This window comes from Thrips palmi, unplaced genomic scaffold (genome assembly GCF_012932325.1).
Source record: "Thrips palmi isolate BJ-2018 unplaced genomic scaffold, TpBJ-2018v1 HiC_scaffold_19, whole genome shotgun sequence".
Lineage (NCBI taxonomy): Eukaryota > Metazoa > Arthropoda > Insecta > Thysanoptera > Thripidae > Thrips > Thrips palmi.
This window is the reverse complement of record NW_023144628.1, coordinates 3,654,270-3,672,133: the sequence shown is the minus strand read 5'-3', so window position 1 is coordinate 3,672,133 and position 17,864 is coordinate 3,654,270. Positions and strand designations below refer to the sequence as shown.

At 56.3% G+C, this 17,864-nt stretch overlaps 1 protein-coding gene across 8 annotated transcripts in view; it reads right to left on the bottom strand.

Moving 5' to 3' along the window:
• The window catches only part of LOC117646148 (protein Gawky), a 33,462-nt gene that overhangs the window by 13,876 nt on the left and 1,722 nt on the right, over positions 1-17,864 (bottom strand). For 2 of the 8 annotated variants that reach the window (XM_034386892.1, XM_034386895.1), the window contains exons 2-19: positions 7,471-7,528; positions 6,992-7,230; positions 6,675-6,906; positions 6,337-6,587; positions 5,244-6,252; positions 4,954-5,157; positions 4,677-4,876; positions 4,531-4,600; positions 4,178-4,453; positions 3,803-4,085; positions 3,508-3,722; positions 3,138-3,302; positions 2,405-3,051; positions 2,005-2,325; positions 1,673-1,918; positions 1,396-1,589; positions 1,158-1,317; positions 816-1,042 (exon numbers count right to left, since the gene is read on the bottom strand). In XM_034386892.1, the coding sequence (XP_034242783.1) occupies positions 816-1,042; positions 1,158-1,317; positions 1,396-1,589; positions 1,673-1,918; positions 2,005-2,325; positions 2,405-3,051; positions 3,138-3,302; positions 3,508-3,722; positions 3,803-4,085; positions 4,178-4,453; positions 4,531-4,600; positions 4,677-4,876; positions 4,954-5,157; positions 5,244-6,252; positions 6,337-6,587; positions 6,675-6,906; positions 6,992-7,186 (4,895 nt within the window). In that variant the 5' untranslated portion in view covers positions 7,187-7,230; positions 7,471-7,528. Of the gene's footprint in view, positions 1-815; positions 1,043-1,157; positions 1,318-1,395; positions 1,590-1,672; positions 1,919-2,004; positions 2,326-2,404; positions 3,052-3,137; positions 3,303-3,507; positions 3,723-3,802; positions 4,086-4,177; positions 4,454-4,530; positions 4,601-4,676; positions 4,877-4,953; positions 5,158-5,243; positions 6,253-6,336; positions 6,588-6,674; positions 6,907-6,991; positions 7,231-7,470; positions 7,529-8,438; positions 8,698-8,722; positions 8,891-9,528; positions 9,617-17,864 lie in introns of those variants that run through there. The other 6 variants (XM_034386890.1, XM_034386889.1, XM_034386888.1 and 3 more) reach the window with 6 other exon arrangements.

Sequence of the window (17,864 nt, the reverse complement as noted above, 5' to 3'; positions counted from 1 at the left end):
GGCAGAGAGATTCATCTAACGATGGCTCGGGCTCAACAAGGAGGGGTTCAATCAGAGAAGAGTAGGATCGGATTAGTGTGGCAAGACTTGAAAGCGCAGGGAACCAGCTGGTCAGTCACATGCATACAATTTCCACATAGGAAACGAAACAAAAGAACTACCTGTCTATAATATCTGACGTCATCCTTTTCCAGCCTATAATTAACATTGCCCTGGCCTTTAAGTAGGGATACAAACTGGTCACAGAGACAAGAGCTAAGGGCGCATAGTAGCTCGATAGCCTATTGACTTCAGAGAAGTCAGAGATTTATGTAGATTGCAAAGTAAAGAAGACAAGCATTCACTTCAAAACCAAAAGTAGTCCAGATGAAGTGACATGCATGAAGTCATCAATGCTGAGCAGTTAATGTGAAACTGAATAAAAACTACAGAAAAGTCATCTGTTAAAAATTACATACTACCTTCTCCTTGTGCTGCAATTTCATTAAGCCAACCTGAACAAACTGAGGATTTTGGCACAAAATTTCAACAGAATAAAATTTAGAACTAGGTATAGTTTGGACACATCAAACTAATGAGGCAAGGCACATGCTTATTATTGAAATGACATGTAAAGGAGAAGTGATGGCAAAACATAACAGCAAAATGCCCACAAGAAATGAAAAATTTGCCAACTCAATAATGGATCATACAGGAAACCTCTCAGGTGAACCCTAGTTTTACCTCGTTTTTCCCAAAAGACAGATCAAGAAAACATCAAGAAAATAAATGGACCGCAACATACTTCAGGGAGAGATCAACACTAAAAAAAATACCTGGCAAAGGAGGTGGCAGTTGAAGACCCCGTATTGCTGTAGCTCCATGTCGACGACGACGAGAGACTCAAAGGAGTAATGATTTCACCACCAGAAGAAGTTGGTGAAGTTTTGCTTACACCACCAGAAGGAAACATTTCTGGCTCCTTCAGTGCAGCCAAGGACAATGGTGAGCGCCCCACTGACCCAGGAGTAATGTTGGGATCGTCTTCAATGGACTTCATACCCTATAACAAAAACAAAAATACAACATTAGTAAATGCTCAAAATGAAGGCAAACTCTCAAGCTAGGTTGGATCCAAAACTGACTGTATGTATGGAGAAAGCAAATAGTTGACCTACCTTCCAGGGTTTGCCAGGTTCAAATTCGGGCACAAGATCAGAAAATGAATTAGACTGAGATGTTATTGGCCAATCTTTATCTGAGGCGCCACTCTCAATGACACCCGCAGAATCTGGCCAACCCGTATCAGAGTTGGAGCGGCTCACACTTGCCCATGGGCTACAAAGGAAAAAATAAAAATTAACGTCAGCAAAGGAAAGCAAAGGCGACCATGAGAAAAATGTTGCAAATGCTTACCCATCTCCCTGGCTGAGGATTGGGTTAATGTTGGGCGATGAGTGACTTTGGGACAAACCAGGAGCTTTGCTGGTAGTGCCTGGGGCACGGCTAAATTCATTGCCCAGGCCATCAGAATCCTTGTCCAAGGAAGGCGGCAGCTTCCACTGATTCAGGCGAGATTGTGGACTTTGGAATGACTGATCATTCATCACCTGCATCGTTCACACCAAACAAAATTCGTCACACAAGAATCTATCAGGAGTATACCAATCTCTCAAGAAAGTCCTAAACCTACCGGTGGCTCCTTAATGGTCAAATCATTGAAGCTGGGCATGGCACCCATGGGGTCAGGTTTGAAATAGTCTGGAGGTCCTTGTGGAGGCATGTGCTTAACATACAAGGCCTGCTGTGCCTGAATCTGGTTCTGAAGGTTAGCAATTTGTTGCTTAGTCTTCGTAAGCTGAACGGATATGTTGAGCATTGCTGGGCTATTCTTTTGAGTAGAAACCACAGCATGCTGTTGGGTCAGGGTTTGCAGGACCTGAAATCAGTTTATTGGTCATAAAATTGAAACATTGAGAACTTGTGAAAAATATATGCAACACAGGAAACCTAACCTAACCATACCTTGATTTGCTGCAGCAACTGATTCAGCAAAAGAAGAGTTTGAGGCGAGAGAGGCTGGTTGAGAATTTGCTGGTTCAAATAGCCTGCACTCACAGCCATCTGTATTTGTTTAACCAGCATTTGCAGTTGCTGAGCTGAGGGCTGATTTTGGGAGTTGCGCTGTGATTGATTGAATGGAGCAGACTGCTGTGACGGTGGCTGCTGAGGCGGCGGCTGTTGCATCAACATTTTCTGAACCAATGCAGGACTTATGTTGGTGAGACTAGGATTGGCATTATTCATGTTGATAAGACTAGGCTGGCTGTTCAGACCCGGACCACCCTGCAAGTAAACAACAACATGGAGTTATTTTCAAATTAAATTCGACTCACAAGTAAATGAAATAAGTCGTCCTACTTACCGGAGGGGCGTAATGCATTGGTGGAGCGCTCTGGAAGCGATTTGAGAATGCAGAACCAGAACCACCAGCTGGATGGCTGCTGCCACCAATATCAAAACCATGATCTTCGTGACCCGCACGCCACCCATCCATGTTCATTCTACCACTTGCATTCAGCATCTCAAGAGCATTTTCCAGATTCATGTTAGAGACTCTCAAGGCATTCTCGACATCATCCTTCTTGTAGCCCATGTCACTGAGCATGCGGAACTGCTTGCTTGCCCAAATCATCTCCTTGGCAGGCTTTGGACCAGATTTGGGCTGACCCCAAGAGGCGTCCATGTCATTGTCGACCCAGCCTCCTTGGTTCATAGGAGTCTTGGGCTTAGGCCCACCCCAAGACGGCGTGAGCGGTGGATCATTCCAGTTGTTCATTCCTCCAAGCCCTCCCTTGGGCTCTTCCACCCAGGGGTTACCGCCAGCGCCTTCGTGAGGGCCATCCCAAGAACCATTGCGGCCAGGGTGCGACCAGAGTGGATTGTCTGGCTTCATGTTGCCAGGGTTGTTTCCGGGCATTCTGTTTTGAGGCATTCCTGGGGGGCACCCTTGCATGGAGCGGCCCATGTTCGGAGCAGGCATATCCTTCCAGTGAGACACCTTACCACCACCTGAAATGGAACAAAATAGTGTTTTAGACTCGAGTGCCCCTGGTGATGACTAACAACAGTTTCCAAGAGTTGCAGCAAATACTCGCCTCCCATACGATTTTGTTGCTGACCCCACAAGGAAGTGCCGTCGTCATAGTTGGTAAGGTTACGGCGTTGGGGAGGGGGAGATGGTTCCTCCCAGCCTGAGGGCTTGGAGCCACCTCCAGGCATGCCAATATCTTTGGGAGGAGGACCAGCCCATTGATTCACACCTTCAATAAATGAAGACCAAACGTTACTTTTTTCAAAACGCTTTTAAGCGAAATTTTCTCAAGCACACAAGCGCCTTCTACGAGTCAAAGTTCCGTACGGTCACACTCCTGCGATAGTCCGCGCACTAGTTTGACGCGACTGCAGTGTGACCGTCCAGATCCTGGACTCGGCTCGACGGTAGAGACAGAACCCGCTCTCACTCACCTCCAGGGAAGTTGCCCCCAGAGCCGACGCCGCCGGGCCCAACGCGCGGGGGCTGCGACTGCTGGTGGTGCGGCATGTTGTGGTGCGGCGGCTGGGGCGGCTGCCCCCACATCGAGGGGTCGCTGACGCCGCCGTTGAGGCGGCCGCTAATGCCGCGGGGATCGCCGCGCATCATGGGGTCGCCACCGCGCATGTCCGCCATGCCCCTCATGTCCCTGCAGACACCGAACGGGCGGATGAGGAAAAGGCCGCGCACGCGCACGCCAGCACGGTCGCGGCCGAGTCTCAGACTTACCTTGGGTCACGCATGGGGTCCATGGGCCTCATGGGGTCGCCGCGCATGTCCACGCCGCGCATGTCCACACCGCGCATGTCGCGAGGGTCGTTCGGTCCCACGCCCCTCATGTCGCGAGGGTCCATGCCGCCGCCGCCAACGCCTCTCATGTCGCGCGGGTCGCGCGGATCGCCCATCGCGTCCATGCCCATCCGGGGGTCGCCGCCGCCGCCACCGCCGCGAGGGTCTCCGCGGGGCTCGCCCCAGTTGGAGCTGCCTCGGTTCCAGTCGTCTTTTTTCGGTCCTGCAAACGTGGCGCACATTTGAATCCTCCAAAACAAGGCAAAGGTAGGCGGGGCACATTAAGGAAAGGGTTCGAGATGGAAATGTAGTCACCTCCCCACATGCCGCCCGCTGGTCCGGGGCCTCCGGGACCGCCCGGTCCGGGGCCGCCAGCGCCCCACTGCGGGCCGGGCCCGCCGGGGCCGACGCCTCCGGGGCCGGGGTTGGCAGGGACTCCGGTCCACATGTTGGAGCTGTCGCTCACTTCGTCGTCCTCGCCCCAGGTGCCGCCAATGTTGGTGGTGGGCGTGTGTCCCCACGGGGTCTTCTGCTGAGTCTGGGGAGGGGGCTGGCCGCCGTTGCGTAGGTTGGCTTCCCACAAGTCCGTTCCTGAGACAGTCAAACAGTTAGAGAGGGGTGTTTCTTTCAGTCCAGAAAATGTCTTGTGGCCACAGGAAGAAACCTACCATTATTATCTTTAGTGGCAGGCTCTGGAGATGAAGGGATGTCCCAGCCAGTGTCTTGGTTCACGTTTTGCTATGGGCAGAAAAAGTTAAATAAGTAAGCAGAACCAAAGACCTGGGAAAACCAAACGCTAGAGAAGAATACTTACTCCACCCCATCCATCCTGGCTGAAGAGCGCTTCGCGCATGGTGTTGAGCTGTTCCAACTGTTGCTTTGTCGATGGAGCAGCAGGTGTGGCAGCACCACTCGTCGGAGGCAACCCTCCAGGAACTCCAGACCCATTGTTTGGAGGCCCACCATTGTTGTTGTTTGGAGGCCCGCCGCTCGGGGGTGGCTGATTAGGACCTGCTAACCAAAATCATTATAAAACAAGCAGTCACTTAAACAGCATCTTAAGTTCTTAGGGCACATCTTCCACAACTCACCCATGTCCCCTCCTTGACTCCACGGATTGGATCCGTTCTGAGGGGGAGGCTGAGATGTTGGTGGTGGCTGAGCAGGGTTTGGTTGAGGCTGAGGCTGACCAGGCGGAGTCTGTTGCTGCCCTGGTGGCTGGTTGGGCTGGCCTTGAGGGCCTGGCTGGCTTGGAGCAGGCTGGCCAGGCGGATTCGATTGTGGAGGTGATTGGCCTATTAATAATAAAAATATTTATTAATAACAAGCTGCTGACTGATAAAAATAAATATGCCAAATTAAATTGATTAGGGAAACTGACCAGCAATAGGAGGAGCACCAGCATTCTGATTGTTCCCAGTGTTGGGTCTGTTGTTGTTGGGTGCACCCCATTGGGACTGGCCACCTTGATTGTTTCCTGCATTAGGGGTGGAATTGGCAGTACCCCATCCAGCTGCAGCAGCAGAATTCGCTCCAGGATTGTTATTGCTGTTGTTGGTGTTGTTGTTCGAGTTGTTGTTTCCACTTGGAGGTGTTCCCCAACCAGTGGTTCCATTGTTCAAGGAGCTTTCACCCCCACCACGGAGACCAAGTCCTTGAGGAATGCCCCATCGTGCGTTGCTGGCAGGTCCCATCATTTGACCGCAACTCTTCAGCTGAGTGAAATTCTTCACCAACTTTTCCATTGAGTCTTTGTTTTGCTTCTTCGAGACCTCAGTCAGGTTGTAAGGTACATTCATTTTCTTGGAGGGTGAATATGCTTCACGGTCTTTGTCAGATGGCAGATTCAAACAACTGTAGTCATTCAGTAAAATTGTACTCTTGTCCAGTACAGGAGCAGTTCCATTATCATTAACATTACCGTAATCATTAACATTAACATTATTATTAAAGCTTGCAGGTGGGTTGCTACTGTCATTAATACCCTGGACCGTTGCTTGAATGGCTTGAGGCACTCGAGAATTGCCATCCCCCTCTGCCTCAGGAATGTTGAATGGAGTTAGACTCCAGGCATTGTTGCTCTGCTTGGCATCTCCTCCTCCCAATTGGGAATGTTCCTTAACGCTATTATTACTATGATTAGCCTTATTGTAATTATTATCCTGATCAGAAAGAGCACCAGTAGTAAGTTTCTCCTCCCAGGAAGGAATGAGATGGCCTGGGAACTTTGCAATCTCTATTTCAGCAGCAGGCGTGATTTTATTTTGGTGATGCTGCTTTGACTCATTGGGCAATGCCATGCCATTAGCTTTGCTAGGCTCAAAGCGCTGCAGAGGCAGCTTATTGCTGCTGGAAGAATCAAGGTCACAGGCGAACACTGCTTTGGTGCTCTGTAAATACAAAAACAAACACCCAAAAATGACTTTCAATCCTAATTTCTGTACATGTTAATTTGACTAGTCAGTAACACATACCTGAGGAGCACCTGAGCTGGTGCTAAGGGACGGAGGAATAGGCTCCATCTCTGTGGCCACCACCACGCCACTTGAGCTGGATATCACAGACATTTTGTGGGCAGTCTCCACTAGGAGACACCCACTGGCATCCTCTGCAGAGGATTGGGTGGTGATTTGGTGGCTGCAAGCATTGCTGCAAGCCTCAGACTTCAAACAACTGGCACAGTTGTCATCAGGGTGATGATTACAACAGCCACAGGAATCACAGCCTGCAATCAGTAGCTTGTATTAGTCTTAAGTCCCCAATACTCTCTGAAATCAGTTCCTCATCATATCATTTTGCTGAAGAAACTCACCCGTGTGCAATGGTTTCACTAGGCTTCTGCTGCTAGTAGCTACCTCGGAGGCACTGAGAGAGGGCACAACAGTAGGAGCATCTTTGGAAAACAGACCATCTTGCATTGTACTTTCGATATTAGTACTTTGTGCTGCCGTTGAGGTGATGCTACTGGCAAGTGATGTGGATGACACGGATGACACTTGGCTTCCCACATCGCCTGGCCAGTCATTGGTGCAATTTTGTGTGTCCTGTGCAACCAAATAAGAAAAAATCAATAAAGATTGAGCCAAGGGTGGATAGGGGAGATCGTTTGTGTGCCAGGGTAGTACTCACTCTCATGTCAGGCACAGGTTTGGTAGGGACACTGGACCCCTCCTTGGCTACAGGTTCGTTGCCACATGTGCTGAGAGCAGGTTCAGCAGACTGACCTGCTCCATGTAACACTTCTACTCCATTATCTTCAAAATTTTGTGTGGAGCCATTTGCTACAGAAGAAATCTCAAGAGAACTAGAATTGTTGGAGAACATTGGGCTCAATTCTTCTTTGGCAGGCTATGTATTTAAAAAAAAATCTGGAGAGGAAATAAGAAATAAAGAATTAGATGCAATTTCACTTAATTTGAATGGTGAGCCTTTTTCTGTTCACAAAATATAATGAACTAATTTTAGAATAATTATGAGAAGTGATGGCGAAGGAGACGAAAGAGTGCTACATAAGAGGAAATACTCTAACATTCTCCTCCATTAATTTGTGTTTGAGAAAAAGGGGAAAAACCCAAAGACTGTCTTTCACCAGTTTTTTTAGCTCTCACCTTAATAATGACTATTAAGGGATCTTCAGCGAACATTGTAATCCATATTGGAAGAGATCTGAAAATTAGAAGGAGAAAAAAAAAACAATATTACAGATCCATTGATTAATCTACATGTGGGATGCAATCCTAGCACACTGAACTCTATCCAAAAAGTGAATTCGATAGCAGAAATGGATACCATAGTAACCCTTTAACATCAGAAAATTTAATTGGACTAAGGTCATGTATGCAAGAAAAAATAATCAATTTTAATTGATTACCACTGCAAGTACAGATTCTTTTCCAACACAAAATCAGCTTATTCAAAGGTGCTCATGAATGAGAGTGTAAATTTAATTAAAATCCTGTTGGCCACATAATCAGGTCTCAGGCACTGGGTGTAGCCTCCCTAGTACTAGACTCTTCACCAAGGACAAAATGAAAACAGGGCACACAAATATTTTCAAATAGAAGTATCTACTCAACAAGGAAACACAAGAAAAAACTTGATAAAAAAATTTATTTTTCAAAAGTTACAAGAAAAACAAAAAGGGTAAAGGGGAGAAAAAAAAGCACACTTAACCTCAATGTTGAATGATGATAAAAAGGTCAAAACATTGAAAAGAACCAAATTCAAATGGGAAAATTGTAACTTACATGTTGAAATGACAAACATAAAATTATCAAAGGTAGGAGGCTTGGCTAAAGAAAATTCACAATGGCAGATTTGACCCAGCCTAGGCCCAAATAACTGTGTCCTAGAGACCTGGGCTCTTGACAGACTTAAGTTGAAAATTTCATATACAATTGCAAATAAAAGCACCTTTTTTGAAAAGTAACAAGTGGATATTCGGCTGTTAAAATGCATTTCCGTACTGTGAGGCAGAAACGGCTCTGGCGTGCAGGAGCTTGAAATGTCCACAATTTTCTGACTTACTACTGCAGTGGGAGATGGTATCCATTTCGGAGTATCGGGTTTCACTTACTACACAAAAATCGGCCACGATCCACGACAAAACAAAAATGCCGTGACACCGAAATGACAGTCCAAATCACAACGGCCCAGACACGGCCCCCCGTCTCAATCACAGCCTAAACGCTCGCAGTCGAAAAATTGGAGCAGCGACTAACCACCGCAGTGGCAAAGGCAACATCATCCTTATACGCAGGCCAAGCAGGGGCCAGGCACGTAGTAAGCCTACACCGCGACTTTACGCCCATTTCGACCCGTTGCACCATAAATTCGAACTGCACGTTCAAAAATAATTACCGATCATGTGCACACACCAGCTTATAGGGCCAAACGAGGAAACCACGGCAGAAAATTGAGTTTTGCTTCGGAGTTAGGACATCGTCCTATCGCTACTAGGCCGCTCGGCTGTTCCCCCGAACCAGACGATGCCCCGCCAGCTCCGCCGCGAGCCACGCTGCGCTCACAGCGGCGCGACTCCGCGCCACAATGGCGGCCACACGGCACACGGCACGGCAACGGCAGTCGTCCACAGAAACCCTCCGTGGCGCCTTGCTGCGCCTTGCCTGCTGGCCGCACCACACCGCGTAGCAACGCGCAGCGCAGTGGCATTAGCAAGGGAAAAACGAACGAGCGCACCAAATTTGGGGCGTATGGCGCTTTAGGTGCACATCGAGTACACGGAGTATACGAGGCGCCCTTGTCTTCCACCCCCCGCCCCCTCCCCGCGCTGCCCCGCGCGGAGCACGACGAAAACACCTTACTCCCAACAGAAACGCCGAACCGGGCGAGCCTTGTCAGCAATGTGTGCATTGCAAGTGCGCAGTTCGTCCCATTTTTGATCGATCGTCGTTTGCGCCACAGAGCGGGAGCCACGAGAAAGCCATATGAAAAATCCAGGCTAGTGGTCCGTCCCCAGAGGGCAAGCAGACGAAAGGCAACGAAACTTGCACACCACCGCAATCGCACCCACACACGCACACACGAGAAAAGGGCGCTGTCTCGCAGTTCCGCGGAAACGCGGCAAGGCTGGGCGGAACGGTCGCCCCTTTCCGCGCGCAGAATGAATCGGACCACGGCACCACGCCCCGCTCACAAATTATTACCAGTTTTCGGCAAGTTTCATGTCACTCGCTTCATATCACCAGCACTCAACGAAAACACAGCAGTGAGAGGAAACGCCTCGAGTACGCATGTGCAATTCCGCTCGGGGCGGGGCAGGGCGGGGCGGGGCCCACCCTCCCCCCACCACCACTTTTTCGTCGAGGCGGCCGGGGTGGAAAGCGAGGTTATGTCGCCCTGGGTGAGAGGTGCGAATGCTAAGAGCGAATGCAGATCGACAGGTGAAATCGGCGAGCCGCCGCCCATGCGTCGCCCCGCGCAGCTCGGACTGCACGTCGTGGGCTGAACTGAAAGCGGACTCTCCTATTCAAGGCCAATCTCGGCTCCCATTTTTCGCGCCGTCCACCCCTGTGACAACCAGGCCAGTGTAGTGGCGACCGATGAGACAGGCGCCAGCGCAGGAAAGGGGTGGGGGTGGGGTGGGGGCGAACCCGTGCCTCTAGCCAGCGGTCGCGGCTGTCGCGGGGCTCCCCGCGCAATCCCGCATTGGCACTGCATTTGGATTTATTTCAAGATTGGGGCAGGCTCCTTGGGACACTACGGGGGCGCGGCGAGGATGGCTTTGGCCCGGCAACAAGACCGTCTGGATGCGCTACTGAGGGCGGCTAGGCAGGCAAGGCAAGCCCGAAGCAGCCCTAGCCGATGAAACCGCTCGCACGTCGCCCGCACTGCTCGCGGTACGGCGCCGCGGCCGAGGTCAAGGAATCCCAGGCTTATCGGCTGGCCAGTGGCAGTGGCAGCAGTGGCCTGCCACTTGGGGGCCGCGCTACGGTGCGGGACGGACGCCTCAACGAGATATAGGCATCCTGACATTGGCATTGAAAGGGGCGCATCCATGCACGCGTCGGATAGCGCCCTCCTCCAAGCGCTTGCCTGCTCGGGGACGAGTGCGAGAAGGACAGCGACGAAAAAGACTCTCGGAATCAGTGTGCAGGGTAGGCAGCGCGGCAGTCGCGAGATGGCGGCGGCGCGGCGACCTCATTACCCTAGAGCGTCCCGGCATGGCGGTGCCGCGCACTGCGCGCACTGCGCCCCTGGGGGCGAATAAACGCGACAAACGGCATCCCGGCTGAACGGACGCAGTTTGAAAGACCGGATGGAAACAATAATAAAGAACACTAGCCGGCTAGCTAGCGGCCCGTCGCGCTGTCGCTGGCTGTCGCTCCCCCGCGCGGCCAGGACGGCCAGGACGGCCGCGCTACAGGATGTGGACCACGACCACGCGGTGCGTCGGCGTCGTCGTATCGCCCGCGGCCGCCGCCGAAAAGCGCTCCGTGCCAGCCGAATTGGCGCGCCTGCAAGTGTCGCAACGCGTTCGTGCGGGGGATGACGCGAGGCGCAGGTGGCCGCAGGGTGGACGCAGCACCCGAAGCACTCCGCCACGCTCGCTGACCTCTGCTGGCGGCCAGGAGCGCGGCGTGCTTTCCCTCCACCGCATTGACCGACGGCCCCCGCCGCGCCGCGCCACGCCGCGCCACGCCGCGCCCAACAAGGTGATCCCTAACGTGTATGCCGCCACGACAATGCAGGGCGCGGTGCGGCGCGGCGGCAGGTAGAGGCACCTCGGGCACACAATGACGCCCGCAGTGCAGGACCAGTGCAGGTCACACACATTGTATACCTGAGTGTTCGCAGTTCGCAGTGCAGCCGCGGCAGGGGGCGGCCAGCGAAACGGAATGAAACTCTGTCTGTGTGGCTCGGTGCGCCTGTGTGCGAGAGAGGAGGCAGGCGGGGGCAAAAAGGAGACACTGAAAACGTAATGGTCGGACACATGGCCAAATTATGGCGTGACAAAAAGTCACGCCAAAAATTGGCGTGACACGAAATTCACGCCGAAAAACGGCGTGACAGGTGAGTCACGCCCTCATTTGGCGTGATTGACAACGCGTTTTCTGAGGCAAGTCACGCCAAAAAGCGGCATGACAAGAAATTCACGCCAAAAATTGGCGTGAATTTTTGAGTCACGCCGATTTTTGGCGTGACTTTTGTGTCATGCCGTTTAATGGCCTGACACTTTATTCACGCCCCTGCAGCGGCACGAAGTCACGCCGGTATACTCGTCCCAGCGTAACCTTTCCGAAAGTAGTCCCTCGCCCGTCTTTTCCCCAAATTGGCGCAGTTTATTTCACATTCCTCAGGAAATAAGTTTTGATTCTTGAAATAAAGACGATTCCGGCAGACAAAAATGTGCGGGGCTTTCATTGATATAAGCAATTATTATTGAATCTCTTTCAGTTGCTCAAAGATAATCTAAAAAGTCATGAGCTCGGTCGGGAGGAGAAGCCGTCCTCGCACACACAATTCCGGATATCTAAAAAAGAAGGCAAAATATAGCAAAATAAAGGTGATTCCGGCAGACAAAAATGTGTAGGGCTTACACTGATACAGGCTGGTATTACTGAATCTCTTTCAGTTACTCAAAGATAATCTAAAAAGTTGGGAGCTCGGTCTAGAGGAGAAGCCAGCCTTATGCACTCAAATCAAAATTTCTGAATGATAAGGCACAATTTCGAAAGACAAGGGCCAGCTGGGCATACAAAAACGTCTTAGGTTTAGAGTAATGCAAGCTGTCATTATGATATCTCTTTCAGTCACTCAATCTTAGTGCAAAAAGAGGGTCCGAGAGACCGGTGTTTTGAGGGGCTCGGACCGGCGCGTCGTCTGCCCGCGGAAATGCAGAACCCGGAATGCTTAGTGATTAAGTCTAAGATTGTTCGTATTTTTTCAACATTGTTTACTTATACGATTTATTACGATCGCAACGGTCTAGAATTGATTATTAGTTTTTAAAAATCCTATTACGTGCGGGACTATTTTCTGTTCTCTGGCTACTGGCGGAGTGATTTGGAAAGGTTACGCTGGGACGAGTATAGATTTTCAGTGGACGCAGAGAGGAATGAACGGAAGATGGAAAGAGGGAGATGAGGAGAGGGAGGCCTGGGAGGCCGCGGCTACTTATCACGACAGGAAGGTGCTACGGCTGGCCCGGGCTGGCCCTGCAGGCTCATTCCGAACAGTGCTTCGTCGATGTCTCTCTCGCACCCCGCGGGGACGCCACGAGAGGGAGGGACAGCGACGAGGCACAGTTCGGACTCGCCCCGCTGCCGAGAGGCCCTGCCGTGCCGTGCCCCGCTATCTCGGTCCGCGCGGGGCTGAGGCAACGCGATGCGTCCGTTGCAGCCCTGGCCGAGCCCTGGCCGCCACCGTCATCATCATGGCCGAAATTTGGCGGCTCAAAACAATCTGACCTCGTGCGAACTGCCCCCTACCGACCGTCGCCTCGGGGCTCGGGGCTGCCGATTTAGACAAAATCGACAGCGGTTCGAATCCCCGCCATTGCTTTGCAGCCGATCGAGGCCCTGGCCGTCATGGGCACCGTCACTGCGGTTATCAGTAGTACAGCACAGCTCCCGCACGCTTCGCGCGTCGCGCCGTCGCGCACACAACTTGGCCGAGTTCACCGAGTCCGTCCGTTCCGTCCGTGACGGCGGCATTCATGTCGTCTCGAGTCCGCTGCAGCGCTGCAGCCGACGTGCACGTGGGCCTGCCGGGCCTGCCCCAACACTCAACACCCTTCCTGCCCCGCCCACTCCGCGGCGCTAGGCGGCGCGACGCGGCCTCTGTGTGGGATCCTGAGCTCCAGAGGGCGGGACGGCGGGACTGCTGCCACTGCACGCGGCAGGGTGACTCCGCGCAGTGCGGCCGTCGTCCACCTCTCTCGCACCCACAAGGCGCCTCGAATAGGTGCGACAGAGAGAGCACACCAACGGGCGCACGGCGCGGAACCGCCGAGCTCCTCCAGGACCCTAGGATCCTCCAGGACTGCCTGCCGAACCTTGAACGACCTGGCTCCGCCTGGCTTCCAAAACACAGCCAGGCGTGGCGCGGCGGCGCAGCGTGGCTCTTTAGGCGTGGCGAGTGGCGTGGCGAGGTGGTTCAACTCTCCGGCTTGGTTCCCCTTCCACCATATCGCGCGCTCCAGCAGTGGCGGCGGCGGTGGCAGTGGCGGCAGCGGCCCTCCAGACGCCTCCAGCCCTCCAGCACACCGAGGCCTTTTCTTCTCGAGGCGCTTGCCTTTTTTTTCGCGGACTCACGCGGAAGTCCAACACAACAGTACTGCCCCTCCTTCCCCGACACGACGCGCGTCAGCGAGTCTGCCGGTGCTGAGCTGAGCACTGAGGAGGCGCTGTGCTGACGCGCTGACGCCCTGACAGTGCCGCCCCTGGCCGCCCCTTGCGGACTGCCTCCGAGAGTCGTCCCGTCTCTCTCGCACTCACGCCGCGCGCCCCGTGGGTGCGAGAGGGACGGCCAGACGCCTCTCGGAGTCAGTCGGCTGCTGCGCCCGCTGCGCCACGGCCGAAAACAGCGCGCAAATAAAGGGTTGCCTCACGAGGCGGCCCAGGCTAGCGGGCGATAGCGCGGCCGAGCCGTGCGATTGTCTTTCGGCGGCGGCCCGGGCGTGGCTGGCGGGGCGTGGCTGGCGGGGCCGGCACGGCGCGACGGTGAGGTGCAGGTGCGCGTCGCGATGCACTTGCCGCAACGCCGTCCCGCACTGCTAATTGAGTGAAAACACAAACCAGAGCGTAAAGAAAGGGTCAATGCACCTCGCAGCGCGCAGCAGCCGCAGCACCAGCCACGGCTCAGCGACTGCGGGGGAAGAAAGGAGGGGGGGGGGTCACGGTGTGGCGGTGGCAGCTGCTCTACACAGCTGCTGCAGCTGGCGGGCCCAGCCGGGGCCTCGCCTGCCACCGCGTCCAGTCGCTCGCTCCGCGCTCCGCAGCTCTGCACTGCGGTCGGGGAAAGGGCAGAAGCCCACTCCTAGGCAACCGGCAGGGCGGCCAACGCGAGCGAGTTTTTCTTGTGGATTTTGGGAGCGACGATGCCACGCACCTGTGCGGCACGGGCGTCAAGTTGGCCGGCCTGCACTGCCGGCCGCCTCGCCGGAAACGAGTTACGAAAACAACGCGCGGCCGCAGAGCCACTAATCGGCCACCAGAATAAATTCCCGACCGCCGCTGGGCCGTCGCGGTCCACCTCGGGCCGAGGTGCGGCGGCGTGCTGCCGGCGTGGCGCGCAAGGGCGGCCTTCGCGTCGCCTCGCCTGCTTCGCGTACTCGTTGGAGGCGTGCCAGGCACCGCGCGAGGCCCTGCGCGGCCCTGCTGCGTCGCTCCAGCAGCGGAATACTTCCCCGGTTCATCACTGTTTTTCTGCCATTTTGCCGCCTTTGGCGCGCCGTCTTTGCGACTAGGGACTCGACGCAGTGGGGCCAGCCGACGGCGAGGCGCAGCGTCTTGTTGTGATACAAGCCCCGATCGGTATTTGTGCCCCAAGCCCCCCCCCCCTCTCGGGCCGTGAGGGTGGCGCGGCGACGGGGTACCGCTGCTCAAACCGGTCGCGCGCACCAAGCCAGCCAAGCCCGAGCCGGACTGCACCTTGGGCCGTGCGTTCTGAAATCGAGCCCGCCCGTCCGCCTGCGTGGCTGCCAGTCTGCCTGCCTGTCTGCCCTGCAAAAGCTGCCTGGTGGTGTGCACCGACTGGCCAAGACTGTTGACCCCCGCCGCGCCTCCTCCGCCAGCAGTTTTCAGTCCACGTTCAAAATGAAAACTCTCTGCATCAGCACGGCGCCGCACTTCACGGCGAGGCAGCAGGCTGAGCACTGACGACGTCTCTCTCGCACTCCCAGAGCGCACCGTACGGGTGCGAGAGAGACAGCCACGAAAGCAGTGCTCGGAGTCAGTCTGCAGGGCGGGGCGGGGCGTAGCGACACGGCGGCCCAAGGACCGGAATCAGGTCGAGGTGGGTGCGGCAGGCCAGGACACGACTCGCTCTGTCTCCCTCGCACCCACATGGGACGCTCCACGAGTGAGAGAGAGACAGAGCGACGACATTGGTGCGCGGAATCAGACGGCAGGACCAGCACGCGCGGCGACTTGGCGGCGGGACGCCTGCGAGGTAGACTGCCCCGGCGAACAGGAGTGCGCGGCATTGCCCGCGTTGCCTACCCGCCGGGCGCTCCCCGCTCCTCTTGCAGCAGCGGCGTGCACTGCAAGTGCAGCGAGGGCCCAGCCAGGGCGGCCCGGGGCGGCTCTGCGGCCACCAGCCGCACCGCATCGCACCGACGATGGCCGCGCCAAAGCCGCTGTCAGGGTCCGGCCGTCCTGGCCGTCCTGTGTCCCGGCCGGGCCGACATGCGCAATCCTTGGACCGCCGCCAGCAGCGTCCGCCGCGTCGCGCAGCGTGCAGCGGCGGGGCGGGGCAGGGCGGGGCGGCCGCGACATCCAAAGTGTGCACCGGCACGCTCGCGTGTCCAGCGTGCACAAACCACGTGACGCTCCGCGGTTCAAGCGGCACCGCCACGAAGACTGGGCCGCGCCCTTCGCCGCACTCACTCCGAGCCTGACCACCCCGCCGTGGACGACGCCGCCACGACGGAAGGAAGCGCGTTTAAATAAACCCCAACAGCACGGGTCCTGGCCGGCGGCCAGTCGAAGAGTGGTGCCGTCGCTCTGTCTCTCTCGCGCCGCCACGACGCGCCCCGTGAGTGCGGCAGAGACGGAGCGGTGTGCAGGCAGAGCCAGGCGGCCGGGCAAATGTCGCGCCGACAGGTGGCGAAGCAGGGCTTGGAAGAGGACGGGTGTACAACGCGCGGGCACGCGGATCGATGGAAACCTCTCACGCACCCGCCGTTCGCGGCGTTCGCCGAGAGGGCGTGTGCGGCGAGCGGGGAAAAGACACGCGTCCTGCAAGGCGTGCAAGGCGAGGGGCGGCTTGTGGGGCTTCAGCAACAGGCCCCACTTGCAAGGCCCGACCGGTAACGAGATTTGTGGAGACGGAGGAGCATCGCCGCCAGGCCGCCAGCGAGAGGGATCCATAATATCGTAAAGAGCGGCGCCGTGGCGCACCGCGCTGCCGCCTTGCCTATGCCTGCCCTGCCGTGCCCTGCCGCCCTGCCAAGGTCGTCCGCGCCGTCCGCGCGCACACCCAGTACACCCCAGAGACCCTCGCAGCGACCCCCCGCCGCTATGGAGGGCAGACCGGGGCAGACCGATTCCGTCGCTCCGTCTCCCTCGCACCTATGCGGGACGCCCCAAGCGTGCGAGAGAGACGGAGCGACGTAAAAGCCTCTCGGATACTAATCAGTCTGCGGGGCGGGAGTGCCCATGCCGGCAGGAAGCGTTTCTTGGGCAAAACGCCGAGGACGACAAGCCCCTCACAACCTCGCTACGCCGGTCACGAGTGTCAAACGCGGAAGGGGAGAAACAAAGGTCCAGGAGCGACGCAAAGGCCCACCCCTGCACGTCATCTCAACGCCACGCCACGCGCAGCGGCGCAGCCCGGCGGCCGGCGCCATGCCCATGACGGCACGACGGAGCCCCGCGGCGCCCCGACTCGGAACCTTTATCAAGCAAGGCTGCTGACAAATCTCCAATGTTATCTTGCGCCCGCCACCGCGCAGCCCCGTGTGCGTATGTGTGTGTGCGTGTGTGTGTGCTCGCGGAAAAAGCCTCGTCCTTTCGGGGGCGATAAAAAGCTTGGGCCCCTCGGCGCGCTGCTCGTCGCGGAGCACGAAGGGAGAAGGGAGGGGGGAGGGGGAGTCCCAAGGCCGCTGGCGACGAATGGCGACCATCCAGTTCGATGTCGGGCGACCGGCCAGACTAAATAAACGAAGCCCTTCCCGACCAAACAAGCCCCGGAGCACCCGGAGCCAAGCACCCCGTTCCGGCTCCGGGGGCCCCGATTCCGGGGCGGGGGAAAGGGGGGGGGCGTCGCGGATCGCGGGCCCCGCGAGGCAAGCCGCGAGCCGGGCGAGCAGCACGCTCGGACGGACCCCGAGGCCCTCACGGCCCTCACCACCAGCACGGCCAGCACGCAGTTGGGCAGCGCGACGGCAACGCCGCATTCCGAGCGACTGGCGTGCACTGGCGTGGACTGGCGACGGGGGAAAGGGCGGCCGCGACGGCAACAGCGCCGTCCAATTGTCGGATCGGATCGCCCTGCCGTGGCCAGGCATTAGATATGTGGGCCAAACTCCCGCGCACCGCGCAGTCGCGGACGGGCCGTCCGTCGGGCCCAGGCAGCCAGGCAGGGCCCAGGCCCACGGCCCACGTCGCGGAGCGCGGAGCAGGCCCACAAGGCGCGGCGGCTGCTGCGGCAAGAGCGCCAGCCCGCCAAGCCTGGCTAGCGCCTTGCCGCCGCCACAGCCACAGCGCGAGCCGCGAGCGCAGCGCCGCGAGCTGAGCGCCAACGCCGGGCCCGACCCGAGTGGCCCAGAGCAGCGCCCGAACCGCGTTCGGCTACGTTCGCCTGGCTTGGCCTGTGC